Consider the following 23,802-nt stretch of genomic DNA (forward strand, 5'->3'; position numbering starts at 1 on the left):
AGTAGGGAGGAGCAAAGGCTTGTCCTTGGCTGCTTGACATGGAAAGAGTCCTTTCAACTCAATATTAAAAAAATTAAAAATGAGTGCCTGCACCTAAGATTCCTTTCCCAGAAAAGTATACCCCCCAGCCTTGCACAGCTCTCATATAGCGGCAGGTTGCATTTCCTGCTGGAGCCCCAACGTGCCAAGTTCCCTTACAGTCTGTGTTCTCTCAGTATCCGCAAGCCAGCAATTCCATTCTGTTATTTTTGTGCATTTTTAGTATCCCTTGAGGTAGTAGCCAGCTATTCTGAGTGACTTACGTGGCCATCTACTGTAACGTTTATGGTTTGCTTGGACTCATAACACAAAGTTACATAGATTTTACATAAGCCTGTTATTTTTGGTGTACAATTTTGCATATAGAGGATTTTTTTTTTTGAGGAACTCATATATCATGTTATAGCAGGAATGTCTATACTTTCTATAGTATTAATGTAAATCAAATTTTAGTGGTCCATTCTAAATATTAGTGAGTACCTCATGCTGATTTTTGTCAGTTCATAAAAAGAAGCAGTTGACTTCAGGGGCCCAGAAATAAATTTCTGGGCAGATTCAGAATTCAACTTCTCAGAGCTGGACAATCCTTAAAGAAGATTTCATTTTAAACAGCAGATTTCTTGCTATTAGTTCACATCCCTAAGAATATTCCAAGCAGTATCTCTTGATAACGTGCCATATTGGTTGTTCTCTTTGTTAATGGATGATAAAGGCTGAGAGCCAAGAGAAGAAACTGTATCCCAAAAAAGTGAAATTTTGAAAATTATACTTTCCTATCAATTTTTGCTTATCTTTCATACTCCTCCTCCTCCTCCACCTTCCTCTATTTCCCCTTCCTCCCACCCTCTGCCTCTGGTAACCACAAGTCTGATCTCTTTCTATGAGTTTGGGTTGTTTTTTAGGTTCCACATAGAAGTGAGATCATACATTATTTGTCTCTCTCTGACTTATTTCATTTAGCATAATGCCCTCAGGTCCATCTATAATGTTGCAAATGTTAATTTTATTTATTTATTTATTTTTAAAGAAAACTAGTCTGTCAGGCCAGCACCTCTTTTTTTTTTTTTTTAATCTGTTTTATCTCCAGTGATTTGAAATGCCATTCCCATTATATATTTTATACTTGAGTTTATTTCTGGACTGTTAATTCTGTTCCATAGCTTCTCTTTATGCTACCAACTACCATGTGAATAAATATCTTTTTTTATAATTGCTACTTTATATTTTAATATATATATTTGTGACCCTTTATTTTTAAAATAAAAATTCTAGTTGCTGTTTTTACTGTTCTGTGAAACTTTAAATCATATATGAATTAAAATTTATTTTTTCTTCAACTGAGTCTCTAAAACCAAATTTTTGATGTCTGCTCATGAACTCCTCTTTGGTCAATGCTTTATACTTTGGGAGTATTCTGTGGTTGAATATAAACACTATATAACTCCATGATTTCTCCTGAGTTTGAAGAATTTTTTTTTTTCTTTTCTAGCCTTTAATCTAGACAACGAACAACCAGATTATGATATGGATTCAGAAGATGAGACCTTATTAAATAGACTTAACAGAAAGATGGAAATTAAGCCTTTGCAATTTGAAATTATGATTGACAGACTTGAAAAAGCCAGTTCTAATCAGGTACTGTACCTTGTAAAACTGTCTCTTGTATTAACAGTTAATCTAATTAGCAGCTTTATTCTGCATTTTCTTTAGACCTGAGTATATTACATTTTACTGTCTTGAATTTCTTTTCCTGAGATCCTAGAATTTCTATTTACAATATTCCTTGACAGTTCAATATTCCTTAAGGAATACTTAAGTGTACTTTCTTTGAATAGGAGCATGAAGAGTACAATTCCAACTTTTTTCTTATTTGGATATAAAACTAATACTAGTTACATTCTTGTAATATCTTCTTGATCCTTTTCATGGAGCTGTCTTTCTGGTGCTTCAGTAACTAACTTTGCTTGGCTGGGTGTCTTAGGTAGACACCTCATACCAATTCAGTTGCTCAGATTTGTATTAAGGTACTCTTATCATTTAAAATGTATTTTAGTTTTACTTATTTATATATTATTTAAAATTTTAAGTGAAGGAAAAATTATTCACAAAGTAATAAAGAATTTTCTTTAATGGGACATTCTATATATGGTATAGAGAATTTAAAGTGGTGTGTTCCTTCTGGAAAGCAATTAGGCAGCATATGTCAGGAACCGTAAAATGTTTATACCTTTTGATTTCGTGGTCCTACCTCTAGGAATCATTCCCAAGAAAAATAATTATTGAAGATGTCAAAGATTTCTGAACAGGGTTGTTAAGAATAACTTATAAGTTGTCTGTAGGATGGAATATCATACAACCATTAAAAATTGTTATTTTGAAGAGTATCTAGTGGCACAGGAAGTTGATCTTTATATAATGTGAGATTTCAAAAATAGGATGCAGAATTATTGAAGGTTTGTTTAAAGCATTTCTACATGTACATAGAAGAACAAGAATGTACAACAAAATGCCAACAATGGTTATATTTAGGTGCTGGAATTATGGGTGATTTTTATGTTCTTATTCTATTTTTCTATATTTTCCAAATTTACTATAATGAGCATGTGTTGATATTACAATTAGATTTAAAAACTAAAACTATTTTTAAAAATAATTGTTGGTATACCTGTGTGATATATTAATATGCTAATTTTTATTAATGTAGTAAGAAGTTACCAATATAAATAAATAAGCTTTTACACTAGACTGTTAAAAGTTTTCACTTGTTTACCTATACAAATTCATTATTTTCCCCCCAACTTCCAAGTAAGTCCTTTAAATCCCTGAGGCATTACCAACTCTTCAGAACATTTCCCAAACTTTTCCATTGTAAAGTGACTTTGTTGCATATTTAGCCTTTCTACCAGTCTCCCCTGACCCCAATTTTTTTAATTAAAATAAATTTTTTATTGAAGTATGGTTGATTTACAATGTTGTGTTAATTTCTGCTGTACAGCAAAGTGATTCAGTTATACACCGAGCTGAGCTACTTGTGCCATACAACAGGTTCCCACCAGCTATCTATTTTACACATGGTAGTGTATTTATGTCAAACCTAATCTCACAATTCATCCCACCCTCCTCTTCCTCCACTGTGTCCACTCGTCCGTTCTCTACGTTTGCGTTTCTATTCCTGCCCTGCAAATAGGTTCATCTGTACCATTTTTCTAGATTCCACATATATGCGTTAATAGACGATACTTGTTTTTCTCTTTCTGACTTACTTCACTCTGTATGACAGAGTCTAGGTTTATCCACATCTCTACAATGACCCAATTTCATTTCTTTTTATGGCTGAGTAATATTCCATTATATATATATGTACCACATCTTCTTTATCCATTCATCTGTTGATGGGCATTTAGGTTGTTTTCATGTCCTGGCTATTGTAAATAGTGCTGCAATGAACATTGGGGTACATGTGTCTCTTTGAATTATGGTTTTCTCATGGTATGCCCAGGAGTGGGATTCCTGGGTCCATATGGTAGTTCTATTTTTAGTTTTTTAAGGAACCTCCATACTGTTTTCCACAGTGGCTGTATCAATTTACATTCCCACCAACAGTGCAAGAAGGTTTCCTTTTCTCTGCACCCTCTCCAGCATTTATTGTTTGTCAGTTTTTTGATGATGGCCATTCTCACCACTGTGAGGTGATAACCTCATTGTACTTTTGATTTGCATTTCTCTAATAATTAGTGATGTTGAGCATCTTTTCATGTGCCTCTTGGCCATGTGTATGTTTTCTTCTTTTCTATGTGTAGTGTCATGTTATCTGCAAATGTCTGTTTAGGTCTTTCGCCCATTTTTTGATTCGGTGGTTTGTTTTTTTGATATTGAGCTGCATGAGCTGTTTGTATATTTTGGAGATTAATCCGTTGTCCGTTGCTTCGTTTGCAAATATTTTCTCCCATTCCGTGATTGTCTTTTCATCTTATTTATGGTTTCCTTTGCTGTGCAAAAGCTTTTTTTTTTTTTTTTTTTTGTGCAAAAGCTTTTAAGTTTAATTAGGTCCCATTTGCTTATTTTTATTTTTATTTTCATTACTCTAGGAGGTGATCATAAAAGATCTTGCTGTGATTTATGAGAAAGAGTGTTTTTCCTATGTTTTCCTCTAAGAGTTTTATAGTGTCTGGCCTTACATTTAGGTCTTTAATCCATTTAGAGTTTATTTTTGTGTATGGTGTTAGGTAGTGTTCTAATTTCATTCTTTTTCATGTAGTTGTCCAGTTTACCCAGCACCATTTATTGAAGAGGCTGTCTTTTCTCCATTGTATATTCTTGCCTCCTTTGTCATAGATTAGTTGATGGTAGGTGCGTGGGTTTATCTCTGGACTTTCTATCCTGTTCCATTGATCTATATTTCTTTTTTTGTGCCAGTACCATACTGTCTTGATTACTGTAGCTTTGTAGTATAGTTTGAAGTCAGGGAGCCTGATTCCTCCAGCTCTGTTTTTCTTTCTCAAGATTGCTTTGGCTATTTGGGATCTTTTGTGTTTCCATACAAATTGTAAAATTTTTTGTTCTAATTCTGTGAAAAATATCATTGGTAATTTGGTAGGGATTGCATTGAACCTGTAGATTGCTTTGGGTAGGCTAGTCATTTTTACAATATTGATTCTTCCAATCCAGGAGCATGTTATATTTCTCCACCTGTTTGCATTGTTTTTGATTTCTTTCATCAGTGTCTTATAGTTTTCTGCATACAGGTCTTTTGCCTCCTTAGGTAGGTTTATTCCTAGATATTTTATTCTTTTTGTTGCAGTGGTAAATGGGATTGTTTCCTTAATTTCTCTTTCTGGTCTTTCATTGTTAGTGTATAGGAATGCCAGAGATTTCTGTGCCTTAATTTTATATCCTGCCTGCAACCTTCCCAAATTCATTGATTAGTTCTAGTAGTTTTCTGGTGGCATCTTTAGGATTTTCTATGTATAGTATCATGTCATCAGCAAACAGTGACAGTTTTACTTCATCTTTTACAATTTGTATTCCTTTTATTTCTTTTTCTTCTCTGATTGCCATGGCTAGGGCTTCCTAAACTATGTTGAATAATAGTAGTGAGAGTGGACACCTTGTCTTGTTCCTGAGTTTAGAGAAAATGCTTTCAGTTTTTCAACATTGAGAATGATGTTTGCTGTGGGTTTGTCGTATATGGCCTTTATTATGTTGAGGTAGGTTCCCTCTATGCCCACTTTCTGGAGAGTTTTTATCATAAGTGGGTGTTGAATTTTGTCAAAAGCTTCTTCTGCATCTATTGAGATGATCATATGGTTTTTATTCTTTAATTTGTTAATATGGTGTATTGCATTGATTGATTTGCATATATTGAAGAATCCTTGCATCTCTGGGATAAATCCCACTTTATCACGGTGTATGCTCTTTTTAATGTGTTGTTGGATTCTGTTTGCTAGTATTTTGTTGAGGATTTTTGCGTCTGTGTTCATCAGTGATAGATATATTGGTCTGTAATTTTCTTTTTTTGTGATATCTTTGTCTGGTTTGGGTGATGGTGGCCTTGTAGAACGGGTTTGGGAGTGTTCCTCCGTCTGCAGTTTTTTGGAAGAGTTTGAGAAGGATAGGTGTTAACTCTTCTCTAACTGTTTGATAGAATTCACCTGTGAAGCCATCTTGTCCTGGATTTTTTTTTGCTGGAAGATTTTTAATTACAGTTTCAATTTCATTACTTGTGATTGGCCTATTTATATTTTCTAATTCTTCCTGGTTCCATCTTGGAAAGTTGTACCTTTCCAATAATTTGTCCATTTCTTCCAGGTTGTCCATTTTATTGGCATATAGTTGCTTGTAGTAGTCTCTTAGGATGCGTTGTATTTCTGTGGTGTCAGTTGTAATTTCTCCTTTTTCATTTCTAATTTTATTGATTTGAGTTCCTCTCCATTTTTTTCTTGATGAGTCTGGCTAAAGGTTTATCAATTTTGTTGATCTTCTCAAAATCAAATTTTAGTTTTATTGATCTTTGCTATTGTTTTCTTCATTTCTATTTCATTTATTTCTGCTCTGATCTTTATGATTTCTTTCCTTCTACTAACTTTGGTTTTCTTTGTTCTTCTTTTTCTAGTTGCTTTAGGTGTAAAGTTAGATTGTTTATTTGATACTTCTCTTGTTTCTTGAGGTGAGATTGAATTGCTGCAAACTTCCCTCTTAGAACTGCTTTTGTTGCATCCCGTAGGTTTTGGGCCATCATGTTTTCATTGTCATTTGTTTCTAGAAATATTTTCATTTCTTCTTTGATTTCTTCAGTGATCTCTTGGTTATTCAGTGGTGCACTGTGTAGCATCCATGTGTTTATGTTTTTTTACAGCTTTTTTCTTGTAATTGATTTCTAATCTCATAACATTGTGGTTGGAAAAGATGCTTGATACAATTTCAATTTTCTTAAATTTACTGAGGCTTGATTTGTGACCCAAGATGTTATCTGTCCTGGAGAATGTTCCGTGTGCACTTGAGAAGAAAGTGTAATCTGCTGTTTTTGGATGGAATGTCCTAAAAATATCAATTAAATCTATCTGGTCTGTTGTGTCATTTAAAGCTTGTGTTTCTTTATTAATTTTCTGTTTGGATGATCTGTCCATTGGTGTAAGCGAGGTGTTAACGTCCCCCACTATTATTGTGTTACTGTCGATTTCCTCTTTTATAGCTGTTAGCAGTTGCCTTATGTATTGAGGTGCTCCTATGTTGGGTGCATATCTATTTATAATTGTTATATCTTCTTCTTGGATTGATCCCTTAATCATTATGTAGTGTCCTTACTTGTCTCTTGTAACATTCTTTATTTTAAAGTCTATTTGATATGAGTATTGCTACTCCAGCTTTCTTGTGATTTCCATTTGCATGGAATATCTTTTTCCATCCCCTCACTTTCAGTCTGTATGTGTCCCTAGGTCTGAAGTGGATCTCTTCTAGACAGCATGTATGCAGGTCTTGTTTTTGTATCCATTCATCCAGTCTGTGTCCTTTGGTTGCAGCATTTAATCCATTTACATTCAAGGTGATTATCGATATGTATGTTCCTATTACCATTTTCTTAATTGATTTGGGTTTGCTTTTGTGGGTCTTTTTCTTCTCTTGTGTTTCCCACCTAGAGAAATTCCTTTAGCATTTGCTGTAAAGCTGGTTTGGGGTGCTGAATTCTCTTAGCTTTTGCTTGTCTGTAAAGCTTTTAATTTCTCCTTCGAATCTGAATGAGATCCTTGCTGGGTAGAGTAATCTTGGTTGTAGGTTTTTCCCTTTCATCACTTTAAATATATCCTGCCACTCCTTTGTGGCCTGCAGAATTTCTGCTGAAAAATCAGCTGATAACCTTAGGGGGATTCCTTTGTATGTTATTTGTTGTTTTCCCTTGCCACTTCTAATATTTTTTCTTTGAATTTAATTTTTGTTATTTTGATTAATATGTGTCTCGCTGTGTTCTGCTAGGGTTTATCCTGTGTGGGACACTCTGTGCTTCCTGGACATGGGTGGCTCTTTCTTTTCCCATGTTAGGGCAGTTTTCGACTATAATCTCTTCAAATATTTTCTCAGACCCTTTCTCTTTCTCTTCTTCTTCTGAGACCCCTATAATTCAAATGTTGGTGCATTTAATGTTGTCCCAGAGGTCTCTGAAGCTGTCCTCAATTCTCTTTTCATTCTTTTTTCTTTATTCTGCTCTTCTTAAGTTATTTCTACCATTCTATCTTCTAGCTCACTTATTCGCTCTTCTGTCTCAGTTATTCTGCTATTGATTCCTTCTAGTGTATTTTTCATTTCAATTATTGTGTTGTTCATCCCCTTTTGTTTGTTGTTTATAGTTCTTCTAGGACTTTGTTAAAGATTTCTTGTATTTTCTCAATCCATGCCTCCATTCTATTTCCGAGATTTTGGATCATCTTTGCTATCATTACTCTGAATTCTTTTTCAGGTAGGTTTCCTATTTCCTCTTCATTTTTTTGGTCTCGTAGGTTTTTACCTTGCTCCTTCATCCGTTACATATTTTTTTTGTCATCTCATTTTTTTGGATGGGACCCATCCCCCATTTTGATGGAAAGTAATATCTAGTGTACTGTCCAAAAAAGTACATTAAAACTGAAGTTTGTAAAATTCAACTTAATTTGTTTTTTGAGGGATTGTCTTTTTTTATTGGAAATTTGTTTAATTATCAAGTTGATACTCATTATAATTAGTGCTCACAGTTTTCCTAGGATTTTGATCACTGGCATCAGATATAATTTCAGTTTTTCTTCTTTATGTGTAAATTTTCCTAGCAATCCTAGGTTTGATCAGACTTTTGGCATTTCTTCTCTTTTCCATGATTGCTCCGAAATTCTCATGGTGGTTGAAATTATATCATCAGAAGCCTTCGGCTGTGTGTTTTGTAATTTGCTTTTTTTTCATTCAGTTAGTAATATTTATTTAGTGCTCAGGTGAGCAAGACAAGTGACAGAAGTTCTTCCCTTGTGGAGCTTATCATCTAAGTGGGTACAGGATAAACAAAAAGCATGTAAACAGTAAAATAACTATGCACTATAATCAGCACCATCCTATTTTAGTTCTCTTTGCTCAGTGGCAAGCTTCCAGACTCTAAAACAACTGGCTAGGTTCTCAGAGCTTGACAGCATCTGCTTTCTGCAGAGGAGATTAAGGTGAAGGCTTTGTTATAGGAACAAGAAAATTATCTTATTAATAGAACCAAGGATTAAAGATAGCAAAAGGCTCCCCTCATTCCAAGTGTCTGATCTGGGAGATTCATGGAATTCTTTATTTTCTCTTTTTGGGGGCTAGGATAGTACCAGATCCCAGGGCAAGGAATCAAGTGTGTGGTTAAACCAATATTTATTAAGTTGGTAGAGAAAGACATAAAAGATGGACTGGGGCAAAAGCTTCTGCTGGCATTATTCTGTGGAGACTATTGCAGTGAAGTCATTATTGAAAACTCTTGTTGCCAAAGTCTGTGATTATTTTCAGTCCCCATCCTTTGTCTTATCTGAGTTCTCCTTATTTCTTCAAACTGTCCTCACCTTTGTTCTTTTGAATACAATTCATTCCCTTTTGGTTTTCTTATGATTTCTTTATGACCATTCCTTTTAATTTTCTTTTACTGACTCTGTTTCATTCAACTCCTGCAAACATCAGGGTTTCTTGAAATTCTGTTCTTGGTATTCTTGTCCTGATTATTTTGGGGGGCAATATCACCTCATTGAGCATTTTTGTGGTTATAGTAATACCTATGCCTTTAGCCTTGACCACTTTCTTAAGCCCCAGGATTTTCTTTTTTCTCTTTTTGTGCTGCGTGTTGGCATCTCCATCTAGATCGTCCACAGACCTCTCAAGTTTAACCTTTTCAAAACTTAACTTACTCTCTTAACTCCAGATGATCCCATACTGTATTCATTCTCTCTCCAGTGACTCCCAAAACTCAGGATTTTATGGGTTTTTAAAATCCCTTTCCTTTAGTCCCTAAATTTTCAATAAACTACTACCCTACGTCTCTCCTTTTTTTTAAGTCACAGTTAAATTTTCAAAAGATAAGCCATATTGTTTACCTTTTACTCCATTTTAGTTTACTGATATTGCACTGTTTAAGGTCACTGATGGCCTCCTACTTATCATCCAGGAGCCTCATTTTAGTCTGCGTCCTACTTAATATCCCTGTAGTATTGGATTTGTTGACTTCCATCTTTCCTGATTCTTCTTGTTTCTTCATCTCCTCTTCCTTTTCTCCTCTACCTCTTGTTCTTTTCCTTTGGTATCTATCCTCAGAATTTATTCTTGTACCGTAAGCTGCCAACACAGGCACTCTCGGATGGAGTTTTTTGTGACTGTGTCCTCTATCTTACTGCAGTAATACTCAGTTGTGAAATTCTTACGTTGTTCTCTTATTGTTTAATTTGTATTTGTCTAACCTTAATTCCCATACTGTAAGTTTCTTTAGGTACTGGATTTGTCTTAAAGTTTTTTTTTGTTATCTTCCCCACAACCTATAGCACAAATGATAGGCTGATAGTAGTTATTAACTACTTACTGCTTAATTGGCTATTTTATATGTAAAAGCATTAATTTTTACATGTAATTTATTCATTTGTGTATTAAATTTGTGCATTTATTGAAATTGCTAGACCGTGAGTTTTGTATATAAGCAAACTAAATGATCTTTGTCCTCATGGAGCTTGTTGCAGTCTAGAAGAAGAATTTTTATCTCCCATCCCTAAGCCCCCAAAATAAGTAAATCAAGTAAGTCAGAGCTGTCTTGGAAATAGTAAATTTATCACAGACCCCTTTGCCACTTGAATACTAGTTTCTAGTAGATGAAATGCTAAATGGCAGAACTTTTTCCTTAGGTATAAAAGTAGTAGGATTCTGATTTTTGTGGATTTTTAATCATGTCACATAATTTGTGACTATTTTATCTGTAAATAGTTCTTGTCCACTCAAATTGATGCTGTCACCATGATAGTAGAGAGGCACTGATACTAGTTGCCCTAGAATAGCTAAAGATAATTTTTACAGAATGACTAAAACCAAAATTATCCAATAAAATAAAAATTGGCCGTATGACAATATAAAACCAGCAGTTGTTGACTTACAGCTAACATAGGAAAGTAATGTCAGGATGTTTAAACTGTGTATTGAATTCTTATTACCTCAGATATAAAGAGGGTACTTAAGCACCAGGCAGGACATTTCTGAAAGCAGGGGCAAGCACCAGAGAAGAAAATCTGAGGCAGTGTTTTAATCTCCTGACACCTCCTGCAGGAAGATAGGAAGTAGTGTTATTTTGATAATGTTGTTATATAAGAAACTCACCACTGCTCTGCTGGTTGAAGGAAAGAGATTATCTTCCTCCCCACTCAAAGGTTAGATTAAGTTCTTGATTTAATTAGTGAAGGTTATAAAATTTTACCGGAAGCAGAATGACCAAACAGCTGAAGCACATATAGCATATCACAGCATTGTTTCCCTTTGGTCCCCAGAGCACATGAGAGCTACCAGTTATGCTATGCTCTAAGCATTTGGTGGAATTTTGTTAGATCCAGAAAGCTCTATTTTTATTCTGCCACCGTCCTTGTAGACTTTGGAGGTATACATCACCATTCCAGAGAACTTCAGCTAACAGTGGGAGAGTGTCCACTTAAAGTTGATGTTTGGAAATATTGGTTCTTTTGGTTTGATCTCATGTTTCAGGCTGCGGCTCTCCACTTTAAAGGTCAAGTTACTCAGCGTCTCAGATGCAGTTAAGCTGACTCCACTGAGACTTTGAATAAACCAAAGAATGGCCACTTATAATTTTATTGTCATGTGGACTAGAATACTTGAGTTGATACCATCTGTATTCTCTTCCTGTGGTCAAACCATCTTGGCAGCCAAATTATAATAAGAAACCAACTAATTAGCTTTAGTAAGCACCATCATAGGACTGGAAGTCCAAATGATTATTACATTTATTCCATGAGGTTATACCAATATGAGAAGTCAGATCATAGCAAAAGTTTATTTGCTAAGTCATGCTTTCTTCAAATGAATTCATACAACCTGCAAATTGATTAGTATGTTGATCTTAAAATTTCAGTGATAAAAATTTTCCCCTCATTTCCAAGTTTTTAGGAGATATCTCAATTTGTTTTGAAAATGAATCTTCATCTCTAGAATGATAAAAGTAAAAAGAGGGCTTCCCTGGTGGCGCAGTGGTTGAGAATCTGCCTGCCAATGCAGGGGACACGGGTTCGAGCCCTGGTCTGGGAAGATCCCACATGCCACGGAGCAACTGGGCCCGTGAGCCACAGTTACTGAGCCTGTGCGTCTGGAGCCTGTGCTCCGCAACAAGAGAGGCCGCAATAATGAAAGGCCCGCGCACCGCGATGAAGAGTGGTCCCCGCTTGCCACAACTAGAAGAAAGCCCTCGCACAGAAACGAAGACCCAACACAGCCATAAATAAATAAATTTTTTTTAAAAAGTAAGAAGATTGGGATAGCATCACTTCAGTAAGGGTTCACAGCCCTAAAACTCCATAATCTTTTTCTAAGCTTCACTATAAATGGATATGTGTAACCCCTAATCCATCTTACTAAAGCTGATTAGCCTCTCTGATCTTCACAAGGAGCAAGGAAACAGATGTGACCAAGCAAATTTCTACAAACTTTACTTTGAGATAATGTCAGCATATATTGGCTGCACTGATAAAGGAGATGCCACTCCTCTCAGATCCCTGAGATGCCACTGTCCCAGACATGACAATGTCATTAACAAAATGAGTGTTTAGAACAAGGATTCTCTAGTATTTAATCAGCTTTGTTAGAGGAATTGTTTATATATGTAATTGGTACAAGAAATTCAAGATTGCATAGTGTTGAAACTTCTGGAAACATGCTAAGTTTGTCCTTTTCAATTTCAAAGGAGGCGTGTGTATATTTAGTTGCAATACGTTAGAAAATATTCATAGTTTATTTTGGAGGGAGGTAAAAAGAAACCACCTGTAAATTCTAGTTTCTGTTGAAAAACAAAAACACTGAAAGAAGCTAGTAGACTATTGAAAACTAGTAGATCCTCCAATGTGTGGAATCCCAGAATATCAGAATTTTGAAGGACCCTGGATGTCTTCCAGTTCAAGATTTTCCTGAGTCATAAATCTGTTGTAGTCTTATCATTAATCCAGGCTTCTTAAATATTTTAAGTGGTGGAACTCGCTACCTCTTGGGGCAAATTTCTAATTTTGGTAAATCTTATTAATAAAGTCTTTGTTAGATTAAATTGAATTGTGTTTTCTGCCATCATGATATCTGATCATAATTGTTAGACTGATCACATTTTTTCCTGTAGGTATAGTTTAATTTTAATTTTTTTTCAAGCATTGTAGTTGATGACATTTTTTATTTTTTATTTAGCTTGTAACACTTCAAGAAGCAAAACTGCTGCTAAACGAAGATGATTACCTTATTAAAGCTGTATATGACTACTGGGTGAGAAAACGTAAAAACTGCAGGGGACCATCCCTCATTCCTCAGATAAAACAAGAGAAAAGAGATGGCTCTACCAACAATGACCCTTATGTTGCCTTTCGGAGGAGAACAGAGAAAATGCAAACTCGAAAGGTAATATGGAAATTAGATTTAACTGAATGTACCTTGATAGTATTTAAGACCAATATTTTTTTTTTTGCTGATAGCTTGAGTAATTTTGAGTAATTCAAATATAAAGAGAAGCTAATGACATTGTTGAACTTTATATTAGAAAGCCTGCTATTCAGTAGCTTCTATCCCCCAGTTGTTTGCAATGTTTATTTAATACCTATGGGCTTTATTAATCTATTGGTTATACCATTTTAGGCTTGCAGTTGAAGTGATGTGAGGAAATTTGTGTTAGGAGGAAAACTGAAGTTTTGAATTCTTAAGTAAACTGTACATTCTATACATATCCTCTGGGAAGCTTAAGAGTTCCTTTGAAACCATATTCTAAATCATGCATGTGAAAATGGACTTTACTCCCTCAAACTACTGTGGGGTCATGGGAAGTTGGGAAAGGTTCATTTTCAAGCCTGTTCTGCTAACAGTCTCAAGTAACACAATGGAACCTTTTTCTCCTTTTCTGAGTTGTCGGTTGTGTCAGATTTCGAATTGCCAAACTTGTCCTAATCTGGCTTTCAGAAGCAAGATGAGCCAGAATTTTAAGAGAAATGGGGTCTCAGGCTGTGAAATGATACGGTATAGAAGAAAGCATTATTTCAGACTGGTAGTCACTGCCTTCCATTTCTCATAATTAACGGTAAACATCAGACACGGTAACACATTCTCTAACACTGCAGAATGTTAGGAACATATAAATGTAAAAACCATGAGGAATTAAAATTGGAGGCAAAGCATTTTCTGTGGATTCCTGTTTCTCCTAACATTGAATGCTTGTCCTTGTCAGCTGTTAATATAACAGCTGTGAAGCATAACAGCTGCCAGGGATAGTACATTTTAGGGGAAACTTCCCTACTGGTTAACAACCAGAGTTTTTATAACTCTTTCTTGGATTTCCCAAATGTATATGACATTCCCTAACCCCGACTGAGTTTTCAATTTGGTGTTTTGGTTCTTAGCTAAGGAAATATTAGATATTTCTTGAAGATTTAGTGCCTTGTTTAGAAAAGACTATAATGAGATAAGTTTGTAAATACAGTAAAGCATTATAAATATGGACATGAGGAAGGAGAGGTTTATCTGAATTATTGAAAAAATCTGAACTTCCAGTTACTTTTTAAAAGAAATGTAATTGATTCAGATGTATTGCAAAACATAGACTTAGAGCAATGTCTTTTGAAGGAAAAGTACTGTTGGGCTTCTTTTAGTGAACGGATATGAAGTACTTAAAATTATCAGTGTTTATTGACATACAAACAATATTCCAAATGTTTAAATATGTTTTATTCTTAAATAGGTTAAATCACTATTTTCTAACCAGCGTGTTTTGAGAATTGCTAGAAATAGGTTCCTGTGTTTAGGCATTTCTCCATTGTGTAATAACTGGGCCAGCAATTTCCTGACACTCTGATTCCTACCCTTTCTCTTACCTGTTATTTTCATCTTCCTCTCCAAGGTGGTATATTTTCTTTTCCAATGGTCTTTTTATTCCTCTCTGTTTCAGTTATGGGACCAAAGACTACTCCCCTTCATGTACACTCTTGCTGCTTAGAAATGTCTATGAGTTTTAAAATGAGAAAGTTAGGAAAGCAATCAAGAGTGAACACCCTAGGTGTTCAGGAGGTGGTCAGGCATTGGGATATGCAAAAATGAATACCAGCTAACAGAGGTCCTCTGCTTCCTTTTCTATTCCCACAAACTTAAAAACATTTATATAGCTGATGCAAAGGCTAGAGCAAAGGACTTCTGAAATATTTGCTTGGAAGTCTATAATTTAATTTTAATCATTAAACTAATGTTTAGTTTGGGAGTGCTTAAGTGCTTTAGGACATTCTCAAATGACATGGTGTTAAGGTACCAGCATGTCTGAGTGCACTGACTGGGAAGTCTTGAATCAGCATGTACATTTATATGTTTAACCCCATAGGTAAAACTGTTAACGTTTGTGCCTTCTCTCCTCCCTCTGTGTGGCAAGAGAGGAGAGGAAACTTCCAGGGTAGTGGTTCTCAGTCTGGCTGCACATAACAATCACTCGTGAATTAGCCTTGGTTTAAAAAGATCTATAGTTAACTCTAAATTACAGCAGTTTGAAAACCACTTCCCTATAGATTTGGCAGTTGGTCAGAACTGTAATATGTAACTGGAACAACAAGACAGGAATTTGCTCCAAGCAGAGACAGTTGTGAAGAAGGGTAAAGGGAATTGAGTAGATTTGAATATAGGGAGTAGGGCCATCTTAAAAGCACAGAAAAGATGTCAGTATGAACTTACAGTTTTTAATATTGATATAGCTAGAAATAGATATAGATCTATGCATGGGTATGTACATAAATATATTACAGGCTTATTTCCTAGCTCTGTTTGCTGAGAGGGTATAGAAGCAATTACAGTAGCATGTAAATCTTGATTTTAAATACCATTTTCCATTAAAGGGAACCAGGGCTCCTTAGAAAAATGGTTGATTTTAGGTCTGGTGCTAGGAAAGCATAAAGATAAGCTTGGAACATTCTGCTTTGCCAGAATATAAGAAAGTGATTGAAGAATGTTGGAGCCATGTCAGAAGGTCTCAGGAGCCAGCTTAAAGGGTGACCCTGCTGATCAGATCTGGGCAAGTTTGTGTGTCAAAATAAGGAGAGTAATGGATTATAACCCATAAAGTAACCCATGAGTCTATACTGATATAAATGGATGGATGGATAGATGGATGAGTATATGATTGATAGATAGATAGATGAAAGAGAACACTTTTCCTTACCATAGATTTCCAACTTATAAATGTCAGTAGAATGATGGAGTTCAAAAATCACCATTTGGCAACCACCATAGTAGCAATTGTTTCTGGCAAAAGTTAGAATTAATGGAAGCTAAACTGATGGGGGAAATTTGATGAGAAACAAGAGGCTTATATAAGTCCCACAGCATACTTTTTAATTAAAAAAGGAAAAATACTAATTTGACTAGAGAAACCTGGCAAACACCATCTTAATCAAGTGATCAAAGCATCAGCAGTAATGGGACAAATAGGTATCATTTAACTCCTGATATGCTGAGTGAGAGACACAGTGTCTCTTCTGTGATGGTCCTACCAAAAGTTTACAACATGAATTTAATTGTGGAAAAACATCAAAGAAACCCAAATTGAGGAACATTCTACAAAAATAAGTGGCTTCTACTCTTTAAAACTATCAAGGTCATGATCACCATAGAAAGACAGAGAAACTGTTCCAAATTATAGGAGAGTAAAGAGACATGACAGCTAAATGCAATTTTAATCCTGAATCGGGTCCTAGACCAGGAAAAAGAATTTATTATTATTAATGAATTTTAATAATAAAAGTTATTATTGTCCCATTAATGTCCTTTATAGCAACATTATATAAATATATAAAATATGTACATAACTATTTCTTGCTGTGAAGGACATTAATGGGACAATTGGCAAAATATGAATAAAGTCTGTAAATTAAGTAATAGTTTTTTTGTTTTTGTTTTTGATTTTAATTATTATTTATTTATTTATTTTTGGCTGTGTTGGGTCTTCGTTTCTGTGCGAGGGCTTTCTCCAGTTGCGGCAAGCGGGGGCCACTCTTCATCGCGGTGCGCGGGCCTCTCACTATCGTGGCCTCTCTTGTTGCAGAGCACAGGCTCCAGACGCGCAGGCTCAGTAATTGTGGCTCATGGGCCTAGTTGCTCCGCGGCATGTGGGATCTTCCCAGACCAGGGCTCGAACCCGTGTCCCCTGCATTGGCAGGCAGACTCTCAACCACTGCACCACCAGGGAAGCCCCAGTAATAGTTTTTATATCAATGTTAATTTCCTGATTTCGATAATGGTACTGTGATTGTATAAGAGATTATCATTGTTTTTAGAAAATATATATTAAAGTGTTTAGGGGATAAAGGAACATTATATCTTCAACTTTTCTCAAAAAATATTTAAAACACCATTGCTAATAGTTTATGTATGTGTGTATGTGTTTATATATATACATGTATATGTGTCTTAGTTCATTTGAGCTGTTGTAACAAGAATGCATTAGACTGGGTGGCTTAAACAGCAAACATTTATTTCTCAGTTCTGGAGGTTGGGAAGTCCAAGATCCAGGTACTATCAGATTTGGTGTCTATTGAGGGACCACTTTCTGTTTCATAGATGGTCCTCTTGCTGTGTCCTCACATGGCAGATAGGGCAAGAGATCTCTCTGGGGTCTCTTAGGCTACTAATCCATTCTACAGGACTCCCAAAGGCCTTACCTCCAAATAAAAATCACATTGGAGAGTTAGGATTTCAACATATGAGTTATCAGGAGATGCAAACATTCGGTCCATAACAATGTGTATGTACATACATACATAGATACATACATAAAGAGAGATACATAAAGCAAGTGTAAAATATTAACCTTTGGAGAATCTGAATGAAGATATATGGGAATTCTTTATACTTTTTTTGTAACTTTTTTGTAATCTGAAATTATTTCACAATAAAAGGTTAAAAAGTAGAGCAGAAAGGGCAGGACTGGGGCAAAGAAAAATTAGGAACACTAGTTATTTGGGCCTAAAGAGAGCGGGAAATGAATGAGTAAGAAAGGGGAGAAGCACACAGTCCAAGAGGAACGCTTAGTGAAAAGGAGGACAATTTTAAAAGGTTCTGGTGCACTTTTGGTTCAGCTGCTATTATTATTCATCTTTTGAATCTGTATATCTCTCATTCTTATTAGACTTTAAGCTTTTTGAGGATAGGGGGCATGTGCAATACTTTGTACAGAGTGAGCACTTTTAATATTTGCTCTTGGTAATGTTAATTTTTTTTCAATCGGAAGGTATTATTGCTGCCTGGTTACAAAAAAATATTTGCTTAATACCATACTTTAGATTTTTGCCTTTTGTCACATAGTACTACTGAAGGGGGAAAAAAGATTGATTTCCTTTGGATAAGATAAAAGGATGATTTATTAACATAGTATTTTTTAATATTCGGTATGCACTACCTTAATGGGACTTAGTTTAGGTAATGTTTTATAGGTGATGATTAATTTTCAAATATAAGAAACTATACACACACAAAAAAAAGTAAAACTTTGAATCTTTCTCAAGTTTTATTTTCTCTTTTATAATCCTCCAGTATGAAACCTGGCTTTCTTTGGGTTCTTTCTAATGTCATATTGCTTTATTAAGTCAGGTATGGAAAGCTTGCTTAAATGCAGTCTGTCTAGACATATAGAATGAGGGGTGATAGTGGTCTCTTTTTAAACAAATAGTTCTATGCCTAATATAAAGTAAGTGTTCTGTGGATATTTAATTGAACAAAATATTTTTATTAACAGTTACTTTTTTTTTTTTTAAGTAATTTATTTATTTATTTATTTTTTAATTTATAGCTGTGTTGGGTCTTCGTTTCTGTGCGAGGGCTTTCTCCAGTTGTGGCAAGCGGGGGCTACTCTTCATCGCGGTGCGCAGGCCTCTCACTATCGCGGCCTCTCTTGTGGAGCACAGGCTCCAGACGCGCAGGCTCAGTATTCGTGGCTCACGGGCCCAGTTGCTCCGCGGCATGTGGGATCCTCCCAGACCAGGGCTCGAACCCGTGTCCCCTGCATTGGCAGGCAGACTCTCAACCACTGCGCCACCAGGGAAGCCCAACAGTTACTTTTATATGCAAATGATGCTGCTAATTACAGTTGCGCCTTCTCTAGTTATTAGATAGGACTTTCACCTGTGAGTTAGTTCAAGTTACTTCTTACAGTTCAAAGTAAGAACTTGTAATGAAATTCAGACTTTTCACTAGATCTTTTCTACTCTGCAATGAGGTGTTACTACACTGAAGCATGATCATTCCATTCCTTGAGATCCTTTATATCCCATAATCAGGTTTATATCTGAGTTTCTGAAGTGAAGCTTTGCTTATCATTATGAATGTTTACACTGTAGTGTATTGAACTGTCCAGTCCCCAATTACAGAGCTGGATGGATGAATAAGCCACTCATTTTAGCTATTTTTAGGTAACCTTGATTTGACAACTGTTTCCCTCTGTCATTGCAAAATACCTTGTAACAATATGAAAAGACTACATTTTCTGATATAGTAGGTTTTGTTTCAGACAGACTTTAAAAATTTTGTTTACATTGGAATTATCCCTTCTATGTCATTCCATCTTTTCAGCAGCTGGCAACATTTTTTTTTAATATTTATTGAGATATTTGCTTATACTTTTTTTTTTTTTAAGACTACAATTTTCTCTTTTTTTCTTTCTTTCTTTCTTTTGGCTGTGTTGGGTCTTCGTTTCTGTGCGAGGGCTTTCTCTAGTTGCGGCAAGCGGGGGCCACTCTTCATCGCGGTGCGCGGGCCTCTCACTATCGCAGCCTCTCTTGTTGCGGAGCACAGGCTCCAGACGCGCAGGCTCAGTAGTTGTGGCTCATGGACCCAGCCGCTCCACGGCATATGGGATCCTCCCAGACCAGAGCTCGAACCCATGTCCCCTGCATTAGCAGGCAGATTCTCAACCATTGCGCCACCAGGGAAGCCCTGCTTATACTTTTATTTTCAGAGTTAAATAGGTTCTCTTAATGTAGTTGCTTTTTAGATGATTTTTTAACATTTTGCTTTTATAGAATGAATTTGGGTCTGATAAGATTTTGTTGAATGAAGCTGGAAATGTGGACAATTGGATTTATTCTTCTAAACTTGTTATTTTCAATAGAATCGTAAGAATGATGAAGCCTCTTATGAAAAGATGTTGAAACTGAGACGAGAGTTTAGTAGAGCCATAACAATTTTGGAAATGATTAAGAGAAGAGAGAAAACAAAACGAGAATTATTGCACTTAACCTTAGAAGTTGTGGAAAAAAGGTAACATTGCTACTATTACAAACCAGTAACAGCTTTAGTCAAATAATAGGCAAAATGTAACCAAATTTAAGCTTTATAACAACTGAAATTGATTATCTAACAGAATCTACATTTTTTGAAAATTGTGATTGCTACTTTTTTTTTTTTTTTTAATCAGTTAAGTTACCAGTTCGGGTTGCAAATTTGGGGGATATTTTTGTTCGTAGTGTAGATCCTCTGTTATTCGTAATTTTTTGTTGTTGTTGCAGAATCATTGAGTTGTATTTAGAAAAGAACTTGGAGATCATTTTGTCCAATTCTCTGTATTAAAGTTTCTATTAGACAAAATTTGAGAGAAATAAATGTTTATTTGATTTTATTTTCTGATTAGTTAGGAAATACTTGTTTCATTGCATTTTGAAAATGTATTCTCTGATGTAATCATCCTTTTCTTACATAATTAAGTAGACTATGCTAAACCTAACAAAATTTTGTGTGTTTGCTGAGGTAAGCATTCTAAACATCACTTCCTAGTGCTTGAAAATATAAAATATATGAGGATTCCGTCTTCTGTGTCCCTTAGAGATTAGGTGGGTGGGGTTGGGAGGGTGGTTTTGTTTTTACTAAATCCCAAATATGGGCTTCTTTATTCCCGTAAGTTTTCTCTCTTAAGAATAATCTGATTAATTGTTAGCTCTGTTTGATTAGTTGTGTTCCAAGTAAATGAAGTATCATTGTTTTTTTTATTTCTTTTTTATTTTTAAACTGTAACATTTTCTTACATATTATTTCTTTTTCAAGATATCATTTGGGAGACTATGGTGGTGAAATCCTTAATGAAGTGAAGATCAATAGATCAGAAAAAGAGTTATATGCCACTCCAGCAACTCTTCATAATGGAAATCATCACAAAGTCCAAGAATGTAAAACTAAGGTGAAAATCTTCTGGGGAGAAGCATGTATGGTAGTATTGATCAGACAGTTGGTTTCTGAAGTTGTCTTATAATAGTTTGGTTAAGGAAGAAAGTTATTAACATGCTTGAGTTCCTACTTTTTGCCAAGCACTTTGCTAGGATTTTTTATACACACATTGATTCATTAATCCTTATAACTTCCCTTTGAGATAGATTTTTACCTCTGTGTGACTTCCAGATCATACAGTTGTTAAGTGGCAGATTCAAAATTTGAGTCTAGGTCTAACATCAAAGACCGTGTGCTTTGAACTATGCTATCTGCTTCTTTATAGAATATGGGTAGTTAAAACTTAGTTATTATCACGAGCCTTAGCAAATCCTGCATCATAGTGGCAGGCATCAAAATCTAAAATTAAAGCTTTCTTCATTGAGACTATTGGAAGTTATTCTTATTGTCATCACCATTGCCATAACCAGCATTTATCAGTTGCTATCTATCTTGACTTGAAAAAGTCCTATAACTTCTAGATCACAGTTTCTTCCTAATAAAGAGCACTAGTAATTACTTTAGTTTCTTAGACTGAAGAATTATATTTATTCATTATTCACTGTTCCAAGTGAATATTAAAGTATTCAGTTGAGAAATACAAAAATTAATAAAACCTTTAAGGAGCTTAGCTTAGATTTTAAAAAGAAACAGGTTATTGGCTGAGCATTTAGACAGTAGAGCTGTACTGTGTAGCAAGATTTTAAAAGTGACTTAGGGTGTTTGTGGAAAATTCATCTTTTAAAAATGTGCACAATCCTCAGTTTTCATGGGTTCATTCCTAAAGGTCAAGGAAGAATGTGGAGCAGGAAGACTCCTCCATTATTCCACTCATGTCAATTCAAACAGCAAAGTTCTTTCTTATTAATCACAGGCATCTAGCCCACCTACCCTTTAAATCACACTTGCTTCGCCATAAACAATACAATAAATGTCATTTTGTACATTATTTTTAAAAATCCTTTTTATATAAATCAATGCTTTTCCAAGGCATATTATTGGTAGGCATAGAATATGAAAATCTCAACCCCAAATTACTGACAGAATCAGCCTTTGTTATATATTGATTCTTATTTTAGATCATCTCTAAGATTAAACACCCACCCTATTTAAATATTAATTTTAGAAATATGGTTGCATCCATTGTTGCTCTACCCTATTTCACATAGTTAACTATATTTCCTTTGTCACACATCCCACCTTAAAATATAAGTAGTTTCTGAGAAGTTGGGGGTTTCTTTTTGATGTCATAGCTATATCCATTGTATGAAACCATTTATATCTCAGTAACTTGGCATTTAAGCGACATTTTCATCATGTGTAACATTTTTGACCCTAAAGTAGTTTTTACAAAAATCTGAGCTACATGGGGAAAGGTATAACTTCCTCAATATTTTTACACTTTCATAGTGCTTGTACTTTGATGCTTAGAACAGTCATTTTCAAACTTTTTAAAGTAGTAGATCCCTATTTATTAAAAGAATGCCAATATGTTAAAACAGAAACAGAGCTGCTCTGTTGAGGAGAGGTGGGTGCTAGAACCCACCCCATCAGTCAGTCTCTTTGCCAGATGGCCTCTCACATACCACCACTGAACACTGGGGTACCTGAGAACAGTTTGATTATTGTTCAGTTGAGGCAGTAATTATTCATTTGAAAAAGTGAAGTTTTTTTCCTAATTAATAAGCTTATCTGTCTCAAAAAAGTTACCCCACATGTAGACATTTTTAAAAATTGGAAATGAGCATAGAAATGAATTTATGAATTTATAATCTAATTCAAGTCATTTTAAAAATAAAAATAGTTGTTAATTTTCATCATTAATTAGTAGATTTAAATAAAATTAAAATAGAATTTAAATACTTTTTAAATGCTGGATTGCATAATAGAACAATTTTTAAAAATCCTTAACATCTTAGTTTAAGTATTGATAACAATGTAAAAAGTAAATTTAAGTGTCATAATTATTTTTCACTGTAATTTGTGAAAGCAAAACATTTTTCAATTTATGGTCACATAATAATTTTTGCATATTAAAACCAGAAAATAAAATCACCTCTGGGGTAAAAATGTATGTTTTTCAAAGAGCAGTATAGTTTTTTGTGATTTCTAAAATGATTTTCATTTCTTCCTTTTGGGGGAAAAATCGTCATGTAAACAGCACCCGCATCATTTGTCTTTGAAAGAAGAGGCTTCTGATGTGGTTCGTCAAAAGAAGAAGTACCCAAAGAAGCCTAAAGCAGAGGCTTTGATAACATCTCAGCAACCCACTCCTGAGACATTGCCTGTGATCAATAAGAGTGACATTAAGCAATATGACTTTCACAGCTCAGATGAAGATGAATTTCCACAGGTGCTTGTTTTAAAACTATTTTAAAGACATTTTCTTCTAGTCTTTTATATTGCTATATTTTAAAACATAATTGACATCTTAGAGTTTTGATTCTTGCTTTCTTCACCTAATGTTATGACATAAACATTTTCCACGTTATTTATGTTAGTTACTGAAATGGTATGTGCTTCTGTTATTTTCTATCAGTTGAATAAAGTTTATTCTGTTATGTAGCATTTAGGTGGTTTTCAGCTTTCCCTTTTATAAAAATTAGCATCTCTACCTCTTCCCTCTGTATTTAAAATAGATTATTAGAAATGGAATTCTTGAACTAAAGATTATAAATATTTTAAGACATTTAATACATCATTGTAAATATTCACCAACAATAATTCCACCAGCATTGTATTTTACAACTTTTAATGTAAACTTTGCTAATTTGTTTGGCAATAACTATTTGATTCTAAAGAAAATTTAGAACTGGTTCAAGTTTTAACTTG

The 23,802-nt window shown here is 34.8% G+C and overlaps 1 protein-coding gene across 2 annotated transcripts in view; it reads left to right on the plus strand.

Moving 5' to 3' along the window:
- Positions 1-23,802, plus strand: part of EPC2 (enhancer of polycomb homolog 2) — a 105,331-nt gene that overhangs the window by 64,069 nt on the left and 17,460 nt on the right. The window contains exons 3-7 of one of the 2 annotated variants that reach the window (XM_059927814.1): positions 1,529-1,674; positions 12,949-13,155; positions 19,883-20,031; positions 20,812-20,944; positions 23,132-23,323. In XM_059927814.1, the coding sequence (XP_059783797.1) occupies positions 1,529-1,674; positions 12,949-13,155; positions 19,883-20,031; positions 20,812-20,944; positions 23,132-23,323 (827 nt within the window). The remainder of the gene's footprint in view (positions 1-1,528; positions 1,675-12,948; positions 13,156-19,882; positions 20,032-20,811; positions 20,945-23,131; positions 23,324-23,802) is intronic. The other variant, XM_059927815.1, reaches the window with a different exon arrangement.

The sequence above is a fragment of the Balaenoptera ricei genome, chromosome 7 (genome assembly GCF_028023285.1).
Source record: "Balaenoptera ricei isolate mBalRic1 chromosome 7, mBalRic1.hap2, whole genome shotgun sequence".
Taxonomy (NCBI): Eukaryota; Metazoa; Chordata; class Mammalia; order Artiodactyla; family Balaenopteridae; genus Balaenoptera; species Balaenoptera ricei.